Here is an 18,023-nt window from a genome sequence, read left to right as displayed (position 1 = left end):
GCGACCTTGAGGGGCCGGGACCCGGCTCCTCCACGGCTGAGCCCCCGAAGACGCTGCCGCGGAGCAGGGCCCCTCCTCTCCCGGGCCCTGAGAAGTGCTTGAGCCGGGGGCCTCTCGCAGAACCCCGGGGGTGGCCCAGCACCCAGCTGACACGGCGCTCCCTCAGGTCCAGGTAAAGCCAGGCGGGTCCTTCCTGCGCCGGGCAGCCCTGCAGGTGCTCCAGACTGAGCCCAAGCGCCCTCCTCGCCTCCGCAGGCGGCCGGCCCCTAGGCCACAGACTCAACACCCCTCACCGCCCTCCCCAGACGCCCCCAAGGAGCAGTGTCCTGCCTGAACCAGGCTGCCCACTGCCAGAGGCCGGCCTCCAGAAGGCCCAGGCCTCCGCCCCGCAGAAAGGAGGCTTCTCTTCCCATGTCGGCATAAAATGTCCGAAGGAGGCTGGAGCCGCTGCTAGAGCTCTCCCCTTCCTCCCCGGGAGACCCCAGACCATCCCGCCCTCGCCCACTCACTGGCCCAGGTCCTGAAGGGTGCTCAGGAGCTCCTGGACGGTCCCGTGGTCTTTGGCCCCCAGGAAGGACATGAGGAAGTGAGCGTCGTTGAAGAGCAGGATGTGGTCCCTGGAATGCGGCTTCGTCACCGGAAGCACGGCCTGCCAGCGGTCCCCCACGTGCACACCTGGGACACCGAGAAGTCAGGGGGCGTGGGCTGTGCTGTGGTCTGGGCCCTCCTTCCTGACTGTGTGACCTTAGGGAAGTCCCTTCCTGGGTCCTCAGAGCCTGTCTGAGAATTACATCCCTGTTCTAGGCTCCCTCCCAGCTCTGACACCCCCTGTTCTAGGCTCCCTCCCAGCCCTGACACCCCCTGTTCTAGGCTCCCTCCCAGCTCTGACATCCCCTGTTCTAGGCTCCCTCCCAGCCCTGACACCCCCTGTTCTAGGCTCCCTCCCAGCTCTGACATCCCCTGTTCTAGGCTCCCTCCCAGCCCTGACACCCCCTGTTCTAGGCTCCCTCCCAGCTCTGACATCCCCTGTTCTAGGCTCCCTCCCAGCTCTGACACCCCCTGTTCTAGGCTCCCTCCCAGCCCTGACACCCCCTGTTCTAGGCTCCCTCCCAGCTCTGACATCCCCTGTTCTAGGCTCCCTCCAGCTCTGACACCCCCTGTTCTAGGCTACCTGCCAGCTCTGACACCCCCTGTTCTAGGCTCCCTCCCAGCCCTGACATCCCCTGTTCTAGGCTCCCTCCCAGCTCTGACATCCCCTGTTCTAAGCTCTCTCCTAGCTCTGACATCCCCTGTTCTAGGCTCCCTCCCAGCCCTGACATCCCCTGTTCTAGGCTCCCTCCCAGCCCTGACATCTCCTGTTCTAGGCTCCCTCCCGGCTCTGACATCCCCTGTTCTAGGCTCCCTCCCAGCCCTGACCTCCCCTGTTCTAGGCTCCCTCCCAGCCCTGACCTCCCCTGTTCTAGGCTCCCTCCTGTTCTAGGCTCCCTCCCGGCTCTGACCTCCCCTGTTCTAGGCTCCCTCCCAGCTCTGACACCCCCTGTTCTAGGCTCCCTCCCAGCTCTGACACCCCCTGTTCTAGGCTCCCTCCCAGCTCTGACATCCCCTGTTCTAAGCTCTCTCCTAGCTCTGACATCCCCTGTTCTAGGCTCCCTCCCAGCCCTGACATCTCCTGTTCTAGGCTCCCTCCCAGCCCTGACATCTCCTGTTCTAGGCTCCCTCCCAGCCCTGACATCTCCTGTTCTAGGCTCCCTCCCAGCCCTGACATCCCCTGTTCTAGGCTCCCTCCAGCTCTGACATCCCCTGTTCTAGGCTCCCTCCCAGCCCTGACATCCCCTGTTCTAGGCTCCCTCCCAGCCCTGACATCCCCTGTTCTAGGCTCCCTCCCAGCCCTGACATCCCCTGTTCTAGGCTGCCTGCCAGCTCTGACACCCCTGAGCCTGGTGGGCTTGTTTAGAGACCTCCGGCCTGTCGGCTACCCTAAGGGAAACTGGGGAGAGAGGCTGAGCCCGGCAGGGCCTGGGCAGGCCAGAGCCCATGGGCTTCCTGGGGAGGCAAGCCCAGAGGTGGAGACTGGGTTCTTGGTGGGCCTAGGTGAGGGGGCACACGCAGCCCGGGGAGCACGAGGCCTCGGTCCGGGAGAGCCTCTAGTCTAATGCTCTCATTCTGTAGCAGAAGCTGGGGCCCCTCAGAATCAGGGAGCCCCCCATTCTCAGGCTTCACCTCTGCCAAGCTCCAGCCAGCAAAGTCCTCTGAGCCCCATGGGCCCTCCCTGACGCCCCAGGCCCGATGTGGCCCGGGACCACGCCAGCTTTCTCGGCCCCTGGTGCAGTCCCCTAAGACCCCAGGATCTTTTCCAGAAAACTTTCATCCTCTTTCATTTACTTGTGGCATTGGTTTTTGGGCCCAGTGAAGGACTTTACATTGGTTTCTTTCTAGATTTGGGCCAATGTTCAAGGCTGCAGAGGTCTGCAGGCCCTGGGAGGGGCGCGAGCCCATCATGCCGCATTTATCGGGGTCACTGGTGAAAAGGTGGGGAGTTGCCGGCCGTCTCTGGGAACCTCCACACAAAAGGAAGAGGAGCGACTCACCTTCCATCTGAAGTCTGTACAGCATGGAGCAGCTGTCCACCATGTCCAGCATCGACCCCGTCGCCAGAAGGCTGGGCGCAATCTGCAATGCAAACGTCTCAGCGTGGGCCGTGGGGCCGTAACGGGAGCCCCGCCCTCGATATCAGGGCCTGGGCACCGTGGGGTCGTCACGGGGCCCCGGCCCGCCAGGGGCCGCCCCGCAGGGCCCGGGCACCATACCCAGGGCCCGGCCCGCCAGGGGCCGCCCCGCAGGGCCCGGGCACCATACCCGGGGCCCCCGGCCCGCCAGGGGGCCGCCCCGCAGGGCCCGGGCACCATACCCAGGGCCCGGCCCGCCAGGGGCCGCCCCGCAGGGCCCGGCCACCATACCTGGGCCCCCGGCCCGCCAGGGGCCGCCCCGCAGGGCCCGGGCACCATACCCAGGGCCCGGCCACCATACCTGGGCCCCCGGCCCGCCAGGGGCCGCCCCACAGGGCCCGGGCACCATACCCGGGGCCCCCGGCCCGCCAGGGGCCGCCCCGCAGGGCCCGGCCACCATACCCGGGGCCCGGCCCGCCAGGGGATGGCTCGTGGCCGAGGCTCCCTCTGGACCGGGGCCTGAGCTCCCTGGACACTTGTGGCCGGCAGGAGGCCGCTTCAAGTCCGTGACAGTCAGCTCCCAGGCAGGACGTCCTCGCGGGACGTGTCCGTGTCCGACAGCCCGGAGGGGAAGACCCCTCCTGGCCCTCGCGGCCTCAGCCCATTTCACAGACACGGAGCTAGGAGGGCTCGGCGGGAAGAGTGCAGGCCCAAGAGGAAGAAGACAGACCCAGACGCCGGGCCGTGTCTCCCTGCCTGCCACAGGCTGTGCCTGAGCGCAGTGACTCACCCGAGGTCACGTGGCCCCCCACGACTAGCCCCTCCCGTCCTCTGTTACCCCTCCCCCCTTTCCCAGCAGTGTTAGGTGCGGGCATTGACCCAGGGCTTCCTTCTGATAAGACAGAGCTGGGGGAGGCCCCCACATGAATAGCTCCTGAAGGGAACCCGCCCTGGGTCACTGATTGGGGGCAACAATGTGGTGGGGCTGCTCTGGGGGGCTACGGGGAGGCCCCCCAGAGCCAGGGCCCCCATGCAGACTTACGTGCTGGTCGTAGATGGTCAAGGCCGCCTCATGTTCTCCCTACCAAAAACAAGGGGGCTGTGAGGGCCGCTTGTCCAATGGCCACGGCAGGCTGTCCTGGACAGGGCCCCAAAGGCTTCCTTTTGTCCTCAGTGGAGCGAAGGTTGGAGGGAGAAAAAACTGCAGGATTATGAAACTTAAGAATGGTGTCAAAAGCACTGTTTAGGCACCTACTGTGTACCTGACCCTGAGCTTCTCGGGGCGCGTTACAATTCTGGAGGGCGCTGAGCAGCCCTCGGGGGTAGCCGGCGAGCCTCTGCGGCTGGGAGCTAACAGGTAACGATACGACCACGTCCTAGCACTCGTACGGGTGTGCACAGCACCTCACGCGGAGCATGTTGTCACAGAAATGCCCTCGTCCCCTTATCCCTCCCTGCACGTCCTTCCTCCTCGGGCCCTGGGCGGAGAGTGGGGACCAGCTGTCACCCGTGGAAGTGCAGAAATCTTTTCACCTGGGGCACAACCCGGCGAGGGAGGCCGGGAACCGGGGCAGGGGCGCCGAGAGGGGGCTTGGAGGGACGGCCGGCCCGGACGGGCAGGGGCTGCCCCGCGCGGGGGCTTCTGGCCGGCCCGGACGGCGCTCGGAGGCCCAGCCTGGCTTCCCACTCCGGGACGCCCCGAGTCGCCAAGTGCTCGTCCCGCCAGCTTGCCCTCGCCCGGTCCCAGGCACGGGGTGCAGCCCCTCCGGCCGGAGGCGCGGCCCCGGGCGGGCCCACTCACCTTCTCTATCAGGTACAGGGCCCAGTGCCAGTAGTTGTGGCAGGCGAGCATGTCGCGGTCCTGTGGACGAACAAAGGCCGCGTGAGGAGTCTGGCCCATGCCCGGCCTCGGGGGCCCGCTCGGGACGCTTCGGGGAGCCTGAGGCGCGGCAGCCCCCCCGCAGGGTTCCCCCCAGCATGGGGGGCAGGGAGGGGCAAGGGCTGGGGGAGGAGCAGAAGAGGGCGGGGACGGGATGAGGGCAGAGGCAGGAGCTGGACAGGGAGGAGTCTTGTGGGCAGAGAGGCCTTTATCTTTCTTCCCTCCCCTGTGCCCAGCACAGTGTCTGCATGCAGTAGGGGCAGAACAAATGCTCATCGGATCCCGCTGGACTGAATCGGGGAGAGCGCCAATCCGGCCCCAGAGGCTCTCTCCTTTGGAGAATGGGGCCACGAGAGCAGAGGTGGGGGGGCTGCAAGGGGAGAGGAGGGAGGCCGAGGCCAGCCTAACCAATCAATCAGCCAAGCACTGATTATGCACCTGCTGTGTGCCAAGGACAGTTCCAGCAAAGGAGGGATGTGGAGCTCAGGAGAGACACACACTCACACTCAGGCGGAAATACGGGCTTGTGGGAAAGGAGTAATAATAACAGCCAGCATTTCCCTACTAGATGCCAAGCCCTGTGTTAAGCACTTCGCCATTATTATTTCATGTGATCCTCCCTGAGCGGGCGGGGCAGACCCAGGGTCAGAGCCGAGTCCGCTCCCAGAGAACCAAAGGAGGGCCCCCCCCTACGCCTCGGAGGGCGCCGCGGCCCTTACCTTCCAGTGGGGCTCCGAGCTCTGCATGAAGGCCAGCCCGTCCTGGACCTGGGCTCTCATCTCGTACACGTGGGCCATGGTGTGGACGGACCAGGCGTCCGTGGGGTCCGCGGAGAGGGCCTGCAAGAGGAGGGGCCGCCCGCTGCCGAGGGAGCCCGGCCTCCCCGTGCCCGCCCAAACCTGGCCCTCCTGGGGTTCCGCCTCAGGGTTCTGGGGCCAAAGACCTGGGCTTAGAGACAGCAGGAAAGGGCCTGGAGGACCCGGCAGGGAGGCGGCGGCGGCCACAGCCAAGCTCTGCTTGTGGTGAGAAACGCGGGCCGCCGGCGGAGGGGGCGCAGGGCCTCCTGGGGGGCGTCACCTAACGCGGCCCAGCCGCCCTTCCTGAGGGCCGCCAGGGGAGCTCCAGGGCACGAGGGGGCCGTCTGGGTTCAGCTGGGCGGGGGAGCATCCAGCCCTGCTCTGGAAGCCAGGGAGCGGGGCGGGGGAGCCCCCTAAGGCAGGCTGGCCCACCTTCCCGCATCCTGCCCTCCTCTAAACATGGGGAAGCAGAGGAGAGGGCCGGCCCCGGCCCAGCCCCAGCCCCACCTGCCCCCAGCCCCGGCCCCTCCAGTGCTCTCTGCCCGGCCCCAGCGAGCCTCGGGGCGTACAGCTGCTGAAAGTGCTGCTGTGACCGGGCACTGCCGTCCTGCACAAGGGACCCCCGGACCCCGGCCGGCCGGGCGGACTGCGCTCCGGGCTGGGGGGCTGTTCCTCCTCCCCCCCAGGGCCCAGGAGCTCCGCAGCCCACCCTCTCTCGCCACATGACTGTGGCTGAGGGGGAGGGGCAGTGAGCCCCCCGCAGGGTGAGGGGGCGCCAGTGTGGACCCCAAGTGGGGCTTGAAGCCCCGGCCGCAGACTCCGGTGCTCCCCACGCTGCTCCCCACTGCCCTTCCCAGGCTTGGCTTTGGTTTCTCAGGGTCTCTGCACTGTTCCTTGTGGACTACAACTCCTTGTTTCTCATTCGTACTCATGCCAGGGATGGTGCCCAGCACCCAGCGGGTGCTTGGGGGTGGTGCCCTGCGCACAGCAGGTGGTTAGGGATGGTGCCCTGCACACAGTAGGTGCTTAGGGATGGTGCCCTGCGCACAGCAGGTGGTTAGGGATGGTGCCCTGTGCACAGCAGGTGGTTAGGGATGGTGCCCTGCACACAGTAGGTGCTTAGGGGTGGTGCCCTGCGCACAGCAGGTGGTTGAAGATGGTGCCCTGAACACAGTAGGTGCTATGGGATGGTGCCCTGTGCACAGCAGGTGGTTAGGGATGGTGCCCTGCACACAGTAGGTGCTTAGGGATGGTGCCCTGTGCACAGCAGGTGGTTGGGGATGGTGCCCTGAACACAGTAGGTGCTTAGGGGTGGTGCCCTGTGCACAGCAGGTGGTTAGGGATGGTGCCCTGCACACAGTAGGTGCTTAGGGATGGTGCCCTGCGCACAGCAGGTGGTTGGGGATGGTGCCCAGCACCCAGCGGGCGCTCGGGGGTGGTGCCCTGTGCACAGTAGGTGCTTAGGGATGGTGCCCTGTGCACAGCAGGTGGTTGGGGATGGTGCCCTGAACACAGTAGGTGCTTAGGGGTGGTGCCCAGTGCACAGCAGGTGGTTAGGGATGGTGCCCTGAACACAGTAGGTGCTTAGGGGTGGTGCCCTGTGCACAGCAGGTGGTTGAAGATGGTGCCCTGCACACAGTAGGTGCTATGGGATGGTGCCCTGTGCACAGCAGGTGGTTAGGGATGGTGCCCTGCACACAGTAGGTGCTTAGGGATGGTGCCCTGTGCACAGCAGGTGGTTAGGGATGGTGCCCTGCACACAGTAGGTGCTTAGGGATGGTGCCCTGCGCACAGCAGGTGGTTAGGGATGGTGCCCTGTGCACAGCAGGTGGTTAGGGATGGTGCCCTGCACACAGTAGGTGCTTAGGGGTGGTGCCCTGCGCACAGCAGGTGGTTGAAGATGGTGCCCTGAACACAGTAGGTGCTATGGGATGGTGCCCTGTGCACAGCAGGTGGTTAGGGATGGTGCCCTGCACACAGTAGGTGCTTAGGGATGGTGCCCTGTGCACAGCAGGTGGTTGGGGATGGTGCCCTGAACACAGTAGGTGCTTAGGGGTGGTGCCCTGTGCACAGCAGGTGGTTAGGGATGGTGCCCTGCACACAGTAGGTGCTTAGGGATGGTGCCCTGCGCACAGCAGGTGGTTGGGGATGGTGCCCAGCACCCAGCGGGCGCTCGGGGGTGGTGCCCTGTGCACAGTAGGTGCTTAGGGATGGTGCCCTGTGCACAGCAGGTGGTTGGGGATGGTGCCCTGAACACAGTAGGTGCTTAGGGGTGGTGCCCAGTGCACAGCAGGTGGTTAGGGATGGTGCCCTGAACACAGTAGGTGCTTAGGGGTGGTGCCCTGTGCACAGCAGGTGGTTGAAGATGGTGCCCTGCACACAGTAGGTGCTATGGGATGGTGCCCTGTGCACAGCAGGTGGTTAGGGATGGTGCCCTGCACACAGTAGGTGCTTAGGGATGGTGCCCTGTGCACAGCAGGTGGTTGGGGATGGTGCCCTGAACACAGTAGGTGCTTAGGGGTGGTGCCCAGTGCACAGCAGGTGGTTAGGGATGGTGCCCTGCGCACAGTAGGTGCTTAGGGTGCCCTGTGCACAGCAGGTGGTTGGGGATGGTGCCCTGCGCACAGTAGGTGCTTAGGGATGGTGCCCTGTGCACAGCAGGTGGTTAGGGATGGTGCCCTGCACACAGTAGGTGCTTAGGGATGGTGCCCTGCGCACAGTAGGTGGTTGGGGATGGTGCCCAGCACCCAGCGGGCGCTCGGGGGTGGTGCCCTGTGCACAGCAGGTGGTTGGCGATGGTGCCCTGCACACAGTAGGTGCTTAGGGATGGTGCCCTGCGCACAGCAGGTGGTTGGGGATGGTGCCCAGCACCCAGCGGGCGCTCGGGGGTGGTGCCCTGTGCACAGCAGGTGGTTGGCGATGGTGCCCTGCACACAGTAGGTGCTTAGGGATGGTGCCCTGTGCACAGCAGGTGGTTAGGGATGGTGCCCTGCACACAGTAGGTGCTTAGGGGTGGTGCCCAGTGCACAGCAGGTGGTTAGGGATGGTGCCCTGTGCACAGCAGGTGGTTAGGGATGGTGCCCTGCACACAGTAGGTGCTTAGGGGTGGTGCCCTGCGCACAGCAGGTGGTTGAAGATGGTGCCCTGCACACAGTAGGTGCTATGGGATGGTGCCCTGTGCACAGCAGGTGGTTAGGGATGGTGTCCTGCACACAGTAGGTGCTTAGGGATGGTGCCCTGTGCACAGCAGGTGGTTGGGGATGGTGCCCTGAACACAGTAGGTGCTTAGGGGTGGTGCCCAGTGCACAGCAGGTGGTTAGGGATGGTGCCCTGTGCACAGCAGGTGGTTAGGGATGGTGCCCTGCACACAGTAGGTGCTTAGGGATGGTGCCCTGTGCACAGCAGGTGGTTAGGGATGGTGCCCTGCGCACAGTAGGTGCTTAGGGTGCCCTGTGCACAGCAGGTGGTTGGGGATGGTGCCCTGCGCACAGTAGGTGCTTAGGGATGGTGCCCTGTGCACAGCAGGTGGTTAGGGATGGTGCCCTGCACACAGTAGGTGCTTAGGGATGGTGCCCTGCGCACAGCAGGTGGTTGGGGATGGTGCCCAGCACCCAGCGGGCGCTCGGGGGTGGTGCCCTGTGCACAGCAGGTGGTTGGCGATGGTGCCCTGCACACAGTAGGTGCTTAGGGATGGTGCCCTGCGCACAGCAGGTGGTTGGGGATGGTGCCCAGCACCCAGCGGGCGCTCGGGGGTGGTGCCCTGTGCACAGCAGGTGGTTGGCGATGGTGCCCTGCACACAGTAGGTGCTTAGGGATGGTGCCCTGTGCACAGCAGGTGGTTAGTAATGGTGCCCTGCACACAGTAGGTGCTTAGGGGTGGTGCCCAGTGCACAGCAGGTGGTTAGGGATGGTGCCCTGCGCACAGTAGGTACTTAAGAGGCATTTAGTGAAGGAAAGCTCTGTACTGCTGTGCAGGGGCCGGGCTAGGATGGGATAGCCCCTTCTGAATGAACCCCTTTACCTCTCTGGCCAGCCGTTCTGCCTGATCATAGAGGTTCGTTTCCATCAATCCGAAAGAATAAATACCTTTTACGTAGCTGAGAGAGAAAGAGAGCCTTTTTAGCCAGCGGCATCTTTAAGGGCCTACTAAGCGCCGGGCACACAAGTGCAGTCTCTGCCTTGCAGCCGCCCGGGGCAGCGGCCCCGATTTTGTCAGCAGAGCCCACAGATGGGCCCCAGTCCCGAGGAGACCGTCATAATTTGGGCCTGGGCCCACGCTGGGTCGTGGGAGGGGACAGCAGGGTCAGAGATGTGGGGGCACTTCTCTGGCAGGACCCCCTCTGCCCCCTCAGGATGGTCGATTCACTTCTACACCCGAGGGGCCTCTTCCCAGGGGAATGGATAGGTGTGCCTTGGGGGCTGCCTGGGGGCTGGGTTCTGGGTCCATGTTCCCTATGGCAGCTGGCACATAGTAGGCCTTCAATCAGTGCTGGTTGAGTGACAGACTCCAACCCCCTGCACCAACAAAAATCTCTTCCCCCGGCCCCTGCCCGGTGGCCATCTTGCCGCGCCTGGCCAAGGGCGGGGGCTTCCTCCCTCGGAAATCCAGGCCCCTCGATTCTAGGAGCCCTGTACCTGCTGAGGGGGATGCTGGGCGCCCAGTGAGGAAAGACGCGAGCCACAGAGTCCCTCATCTGCAGCTGATAGCCCAGGTAAAAGTAGGTATCGTGGGAGAACTTCAGCGCCAGCATGTCGGTGGGATAGTCCTGGAGGATCCGTTCCCATAAGGTACAGGCTTTGGGAAGGCACCTGGAAGGCAAAGGGGCGCTGGGGAGAGGCCACGGGTGGTCCCGGGGACCCCCACGGCCGCTTCGGGCAGGACGCCCTCCTGTGAAGCCCTGGGGCACTGGCCAGGACCCGGGCAGACCGGAAGGGCGGCCCCAGGTGGGCCCTTTCCTGGGCAGCAGCCAGCCTGACGGTGCCAGGCTCCGAGCTCAGGAGGAGGGACCACGGTGGCTCCGAGGGGGGCAGAGGTGCCTCATCGCCGGGGAGATGCGGAGGCGGGCCAGCGGAGAGCTCAGACACCTGTCCCACACTGGCTAACCTCAGCCTGAGAGAACATGCAACGGCTGGCTGGGAGGGGGCTCACGACAGGGGATGGCAGGGCTGGGAGGGAGCTTAGAATGGCGGTTCAGGGTAGGAAGGACACTGGAACAGAGACCCCAGAATGGCTTTCTTGGAGGGATGCTGGGGGTCCCTGAGCCCACCCTCATTTGACAGAAGGGGCCCCATAGTGATCCAGGAGAAGCAGAGCCCCCCGACCTTGGCTTCATCCTGCTCTGAGGGCCCAGGGGAGCCCTCCTGGCCTGGCTGCAGCTTCCCCCTCCTCTCCAACACCGGCCTCTGACAAGGGAACGGCTGGCGCCTGCAGAGGGTGCCCGCCCTGGCCCCCTGAGCTCCATGGGCAGTACGTGCCCCTCACCCCTTAGCAAACATCTCCACGGCCGCCACGTGCAGCTTCTCCCGCTCGCTCAGCGACTGTTTCCTGGAAAGCTCCATCATGGTCTCCATGGAGAGGCGGAGGCCTGGGTCCAGGGCCACCGAGGTCCCCGTGCCAATGAGTGCCAGGCCGTTGGCGATGACATGCCCCATCACTAAAGAAAGCCAGGGAGGCCGTGAGGGCGACCAGGCGGGAGCAGACCCTTGGTGCTGCTGCTCCTGCTGTGGGCGGGGCAGGCCTTCTGGGGACAGAGACCCTGAGGTGCGGAGGGGCCCCCACAAGTTTGGGGTCTCTGGGACCCCCAGAACCCCCGGCTCCCCCAGCCTGGCCCTTGGCCTTGGGCCGCAGCTGCAGTGGACCCACATGGCAGTCGGGCAGAGAGCAGAAAGCCGCAGAGGACGGTCAGGGGAGTGAGCTGCTCATCGGCCCTTCTCACAAGCCGCTCAGGGCCACAAAGTGATCCCCAGGGCTTCTGGGGGCACAGCCCCTCTGGAGAGACAATCCGGGACCCCAAAGCCTCGGACCTCGGGCCCAGCAGTCCCAGCTCGGACATTCCTGAGGGGCAGCAGGAACCAGGCAGGGGACGTGTCGGAAGCAGGCTGTGTCCCTGAGGACCTGGGGCTGGCACAGGGCCCCCAGGAGCAGAGACCCCGGAGTCTGGGGGCCAGCGCCACGCTCCTGATTCCGACGTGCCAGGCTGGGAGGGCCCGGACAAGCTTCCAGGGGCAGCTGAGGCTGCTAACTGGGCCCTTGGGGACCCTCCAGGGTTCTGCTTTCAGAACCTTTGGCAACTTTCCTGTAATTGGTTTCCTTTCTCATCCCTCTAGTTTTAACACAGACAGAGGCTGAGAAGGGGCTGCGGGCTTTCTGGCCCTGGCTGCTGGAGGGAGCCCCCCGGTCTGCTGAGATCAGCAGCAGGAAGGGAGCTTCCTCCCGAGAATCCCACCGGGGGCGAGGAGGGGTCGGCATTGGCACACTCCCAGCGGGCCACGGAACTGGGGGGAAGGGCCCAGGGGTGGGGGGGCTGTTCTGTTGGAGGCCCACAGCCTGGCCGGGTCAAGGTTCCCAGAAGAAGCCACGAGGGGCACGCAGAAGGGGCTGGGCAGACTCGGGAAAGGAGGGGGGCCGAGTGCCAGGACCGCAGGGGCTCCCGAGCCTCGCCTGGACTGGACAGCTGAGGCCAGGCTGTGAGCCCTGCTCTCAGAACTCTCTGGGACACCCGTCCCTAGCACTGTCCTCAAGCTGCGTGCAGTACCTGATGCTGCCCTGACATCTCCTTAAAGCGGGGCCTGCCTGCTCAGGAACACCTGGCTCGCCTTCCCCGCTCAGGGAGAATCTTTCGGCCTTCAAGGCCCCGCATGATGGCCTCCCCACCCTCCCCCAGGGACTGTAGCCCCCCAGCCCCTCCTCGTTATGCCTCCCTACAGGGAGTCTCCAGCCTGGCACTGGAGTGAGGAAGCATCTGGGACTGTATATGTCGCCCACACTGAGTAACCACCAGTCAGAGTCGAGGCCTGGGTCCCAGCCTTACCGAATGTGGGATCCGCCGCCTTCATTTTTGAAAAGCATCCTTCCAGGCCACCGAGACTCTCCTCGTTGCTCCACGTCACGTACTGCGATGAGGAAGGTCACGCTGGCACCGAGGGTGCCCCTGACTGCATCCCCGGGTCAAGCAGAGGGCCTGGGCTCCCGGCCCAGCCTGACTGGGCACTGGGGCTTAATGACTTCTGGGATCTTGGTTCCCTGAGAGAGCGCTTCCCCACAACCCCTCTGAGCCGGGTGACAGCTGACTTACAGACAGGGACGCTGAGGTGTGAGGAGGTACCTCTGGGCCTCAGTTTCCTCCTCTGTAAAGGGAGGGGCTTGGGGCACACAGCTTCTGAGATGCCCTCAAGCCACTGAGTTTTGGATCCTGGGATCCAGCTAGTCAGTAAATGACTGAGCAGGAGCTAACCCTGCTCCCAGCTGGGATCTTTCCCTCAGGCCCCAGCCTTTGGGAACGCATGGGAGAGCGCTGTAAGATCGATCAGGTGAGGGAGAGACCGCAGTTAGGAGTGTGCCTGCGGACTTCCTGGAGGAGGCAGCATTTGCGTGGGCCTCCAAGGGAAGGAGGTCCCTTCACCCTGGGCAAAGGCATGGAGCTGAGAGAGGACCGGCTTTATTCAGCTGAGGCCGGAGGGTGGGCACACAGGATGTAAGAAACCTTGGAGATTCCCCCCAAATCAAGGGCACGGAAAAGACCACCCTTGCATGGAGATACCTGGGTCAGGGAGGCGTCAAAGAGCTTGCAGGCTTCATTGCTGGTGGTGGACAGAGGCAGGCCTTGATCCTTCCAAGCCTGGGGACCAGGAGAGGGAAGGGATTTATTCAGTACTTTCTAAGAGGAAAAACCAGAAAAACAACAATCCCCACCCAGATAATCACTTCCCAGCAGGCTATTTGTTTAGCTGAGAAAGGATACCTTTCTCAGTCAGGAAAAAAGGAAGTTTTGTGAGGTGGGGTGGCTCTAGAGGGAGGTTCTAGACCTGGGAATCCAGACCCAGGCGCTGAGTATTGGACACTTGGGATCAGTGCATCCCTTAACCTCTCTGGGACTCTGCTTCATAAAGTAGGAGGGCTGGACTAGATCTCACAGTTCCAAAGTCTGAAGTTCTAGATTCTGTGCTAGGCTTCCTCCCAGCTCTCCTTTCCCCTGTCCTAAGGCTCCTCTCAGATTTGTCTTCCTGTTTCAGTACTTTATAAAGGTAGGCAAGGGTTGTATAAAAAGTAAAAAATTAATTTGAGAGTGCTTTAATATGAACAAGGGACACAGCCTGTTTGACTGATTCTCAGGAACTCACAGGAATGGTCCCTCTCATGGTTCCAGGACAAATGACTCATGAGCCACAGCAGTTGTGGAGGGGACCCTCAGAAAGAGCCTCAAAGGTGAAGCACCAGACAGCGAGAGGCCATAATTGTGGGGGCTGGTCAGGAGCTGAATGGCGGAAGGGGAAGAGGAAGGAGGGTCCACCTGAGCTCACAGAGCTTAGGGCCAACGGGGCTTGGCAGTCTCCCAGGACAAGCTTTGAGGAGGACGGCCCACTTGCTCACTTGCCCTAGCCCCATTGAACATTCTTGCAATCTCCCAAACAAGGTGGGAACTGGGAAAGAAATGACTAAGTGCAGATGATACCATAGGGACCTTCCTGTGGCTGGGGGGAAAATCTTCCCAATGGGGAGGCCTGGACAGAACACCAAGGAAATATGGCACAATTCTGGCCAAGGCCTGGAGGAATTAGGAGAGAGTAGGAGTCTCCCCCTTCAGAGTTCTCCTCTCCCCGTGTCTCCCTTGACACGGGGACAACCTGGAGACCTTCAAAAAACTGTTTAAGGATAGTTTTCAACATTCATTTCTGTAAAATCTTGTTTCAATTTTTTTCTCCTTTTTCCCCTCTCCCCAAGACAGCAAGCAATCCAAAATAAGTTAACCATGTACAATCCTTCTAAACATATTTCCCTATTTGTCATGTTGTACAAGAAAAATCCGAGCAAAAGGAGAAAAGCACAAAGAAAAAACCAAAAACGATGAAAATACTATGCTACAATCTACATTCGGTCTCCATAATTTTCTCTTTCTAGATGTAGATGGCGTTTTCCATCTCAAAGTCTATTGGAATTGTCTTAGATCACTGTGTTCCTGAGAAGAGCCAAGTCCATCGCAATTAATCATCACACAATCTTGTTACTGTGTACAATGTTCTCAGCATCAGTTCATGTCTCTCTAGGCTTTTCTGAAATCGACCTCTTCATCGTTTCTTATAGAAGAATAATATTCTGCTACCATCATAACTCATAATTTATTCAGCTATTCCCCACCTGCTTCCACTCAATTTCCTGGTCCTTGCCACCACTAACATTTAGACGTGTGGGAATCCTTTTCCTTCTTTTTTGATCTTTTTGGGATACAGACCAAGTTAAAGGAAATATGCAGTTTATAAGCTTGTAATTTCAAATTGCTCTCCAGAATGGTGGGATCAGTTCATAACTCCACCAACAATGCCCAGTTTTCCCACATCCCCTCCAATATTTTTCATTTTTTCTTTTCATCTTAACCAATCTGAGAGGTAGGAAGTGGTATCTCAGAGTTGTCTTAATTTACATTTCTCCAATGAATAGATTTAGAGCATTTTTTCATATGACTAGAAATGGCTTTGGTTTCTTCCTCTGAAAATTGTCAGCATATCCTTTGACTATCAATTGGGAAATGATCTATCCTTATTAATTTGTCAGTTCTCTACAAATTTTAGAAGTGAGGTCTTTATCAGAAACACTGGCTGCAAAAATTGTTTTCCAGCTTTCTACTTCCTTGATAATCTTGGCTGCATTGGTTTTGTTTGTGCAAAAACTTTTTAATTGAATGGAATTAAAATAATCTATTTTGCATTTTATAATATTCTCTACTTCTTTTCTGGCCATAAATTTCTCTCTTCTCTACAGAGCTGATAAGTAAACTATCCCTTGCTCTCCTAATTTGCTTATAGTATCATCAGAAAAACAACTTCTGGAGAACAGATCAAGGAGACATATAATAGTTGGACTACCTGAAAACTATGATAAAATAATGAACGTTGAAACAATATTACAAGCAATTATCAAGGAAAATTGCTGTGGAACAAGAAGGCAAAGTAGAAATAGGGAAAAAAAATCCACTGATCACCATCTGAAAGAAATCCCAGGAGGAAAATTTACAGGAATATCATAGCCAAGTTTCAAAGCTCCTAGATTTAGGAGAAAATATTACAAAGGGCAGGGGTAGAATTCAGTATGCAAAAAAGCAGGGATAGTAACCATGATCTCAAACAAACTTAAAATTAAAATAGATTTAATCAAAGTAAAAAGAGAAACTATACTATGTAAGTAAAATTAACCAAATTATTTTAAGCCATTCAAAACAATTAAATAGCATATGAAGTTTATGAAAATAAACAAAAAACATTTTTTATAAAAAAACTCAGATCCAAATAATTTAAATGATATTTTTTGTTGATGGGTAGATAAAGCCAATTTAATTTTAAAATGACAATCCATTTTTTCAAAGTTATCCCAGTTAAATTATTTAAAAAAACTATTTTACTTTGTTAGAAATAAAATTCATTTAAAAGAACAAAAAGGTGGGAACTTTAAAGAAATGAGGAAAAAAGGGAATTGATTCAGCAGTGTCAGACTTCAAACTATAAGCAAGAACATTGTTGAAGCGTGAAAAGGATAATTTAAATTCTTTTAAATTGGAATTTTCTTATATAAATAAAAACTATGTAGCCAAGAATAGAAGGAATGCAGAAAATTGGTGGGAAAAACAACTTTCAAAGACAATCTCTAAAGCAGGATTGCGACTGGGGTGGAATATGGCTGGGACAAGGGAAAGGATGAGCTGGCTGGTTTAGAAAAACATGGGAAGAGGACTTAAGTCCTCAGAGAAACAGAAGAGAAGTGGAAGTAAGCACAATCCGGTCTTACAGCTATGTATAAGAGTGTGGACGTGGAAACATGCCTACGTGTGTACGTATATCAATGTCTATGTGCATTATATATATATATATATATATCTCCCCACTTAATTACACCTTTTAGAGGTGAGAGGGAGAATAACCAAGTACAAAGTACAAAGCAGAGAACAAAGGACCAATAAAGAAGCAAAGAGAAGCTGCAGTTTGGAAGCAATGTGCGGGATTATCCAGGTTCTCTTGAAATGTATTGTTCTGTGCAGAATCAGGTCTGCTGTACACGCGACAATGTTTTGGTTTTTCTTTTTTTCCTTACTTTGCCTTTAAGTTTAAACTTTTTAAAGTTACCAATTAAAGTTGAAAAACTATTAAAAAGGCCTTGGGTTAGGACTTCCCAGCGGTGCCATGGTCTGCCCCAGGAATGGCAGACACGGTGCCCATGGGCACACACCAACCCTGAGCTACGCCCACGGAGGGAGGCGAAAGGGGAGTGCGTCCAGGGAGGGTAATTCCATTCACCAGGAGCTGAGAGCTACCCCTCTGTTCCCTAGACCTGAGTCCAGGGGCAGCCGTGAAGACTCCCATTGTACGGATGAGACCACTGAGGCTCTGGGGCAGTGTGCAGCAGCAGCAGCAGCGGGTGCCCGGCGCACCGGGCTCAGGGCCAGTGTGCCAGCGCCTCTCTCCCCCCCCCCCCCGCAGTGTGGGAGGGGAGCCAGGAGCCCGGGGGCAGAGGCGGCCGGCCGGGCCTGTCTGACCACAAAAGAAGGCCTGGGCCCCGCTGTGCCGCCCCTTTGGGAAAGAAGCATTTTCTTCCCTCAGTCTTAACAGGAAACCAAGAGCAGAGAGAGGGGCCAAGCAATGAGAGCGCTGAGGGGACCCGGGGGGTCAGGACGGGAGGCAGGACCGGGAGGGGGCCCGGGGCATGATGGGGGTCCCGGGAGAGGGTGGGAGATCTGGGGAGCAGCTGCTCGGGGAGACAGCTGGACAAGGGGGGAGGGGAGACATCCGGACAGAGGGGAATGGGGGCAGCTGGACAGAGGGGGGGCCCGGTGCGATGGACCGCCGGGCCAGGCTCGGGCCAGTGCCTAGGGAGGGAAGGGTTCGGGCGCCGTACCTGGCAGTCCCGGAGCTGGACCAGAGAGGCCATGACGAGTCGAGTGGCTGGGGAGGGGGCTGAGCCAGAAGGCGTGGTCTACACAGGGGGCGGGGCTAGGAAGGAGGTTTCTTCAGGGTCAAGGACGGGGGCGGGGAAGAGGAGAACAGTTTAAGCGGAGCGAGGCGAAGCTGAGGGGGCGGGGCGAGGGGCGGGAGGAGGCCTGCAAGGAGAGCGGCCCGGGAGGCTGCGGGGGAGGGGATACAATCACGGGCTCTCGGGGCACTGCCCTCGGGGGGATCCGGGGCGGGGCGAAGCTGAGGGGGCGGGGCGAGGGGCGGGAGGAGGCCTGCAGGGAGAGCGGCCCGGGAGGCTGCGGGGGAGGGGATACAATCACGGGCTCTCGGGGCACTGCCCTCGGAGGGATCCGGGGCGGGGCGAAGCTGAGGGGGCGGGGCGAGGGGCGGGAGGAGGGAGGCTGCGGGGGAGGGGACACAATCACGGGCTCTCGGGGCAGTGCCCTCGGAGGGATCCGGGGCGGGGCGAGGAGGGGACCCCGGGACGCGCCTGAGACGGACGTCAGTGTGTAGACAACACCCCCG

The 18,023-nt window shown here is 59.8% G+C and overlaps 1 protein-coding gene across 2 annotated transcripts in view; it reads right to left on the bottom strand.

Moving 5' to 3' along the window:
- TTC38 (tetratricopeptide repeat domain 38) overlaps nt 1-17,575 on the bottom strand; it is a 26,209-nt gene extending 8,634 nt beyond the window's left edge. Inside the window, exons 1-11 of one of the 2 annotated variants that reach the window (XM_074272095.1) lie at nt 17,443-17,575; nt 13,103-13,180; nt 12,374-12,455; nt 10,825-10,996; nt 9,978-10,151; nt 9,364-9,439; nt 5,265-5,384; nt 4,468-4,527; nt 3,709-3,747; nt 2,589-2,670; nt 510-675 (exon numbers count right to left, since the gene is read on the bottom strand). In XM_074272095.1, coding sequence (XP_074128196.1) covers nt 510-675; nt 2,589-2,670; nt 3,709-3,747; nt 4,468-4,527; nt 5,265-5,384; nt 9,364-9,439; nt 9,978-10,151; nt 10,825-10,996; nt 12,374-12,455; nt 13,103-13,180; nt 17,443-17,475 — 1,082 coding nt within the window. In that variant the 5' untranslated portion in view covers nt 17,476-17,575. Of the gene's footprint in view, nt 1-509; nt 676-2,588; nt 2,671-3,708; nt 3,748-4,467; nt 4,528-5,264; nt 5,385-9,363; nt 9,440-9,977; nt 10,152-10,824; nt 10,997-12,373; nt 12,456-13,102; nt 13,220-17,442 lie in introns of both variants that reach the window. The other variant, XM_074272094.1, reaches the window with a different exon arrangement.
- Between the last annotated feature and the right edge of the window lie 448 nt (nt 17,576-18,023).

Source organism: Sminthopsis crassicaudata, chromosome 5, assembly GCF_048593235.1.
Source record: "Sminthopsis crassicaudata isolate SCR6 chromosome 5, ASM4859323v1, whole genome shotgun sequence".
Classification (NCBI taxonomy): domain Eukaryota; kingdom Metazoa; phylum Chordata; class Mammalia; order Dasyuromorphia; family Dasyuridae; genus Sminthopsis; species Sminthopsis crassicaudata.
The sequence above is the reverse complement of the archived record's forward strand: the minus strand, read 5'-3'. Positions and strand labels throughout refer to the sequence as shown.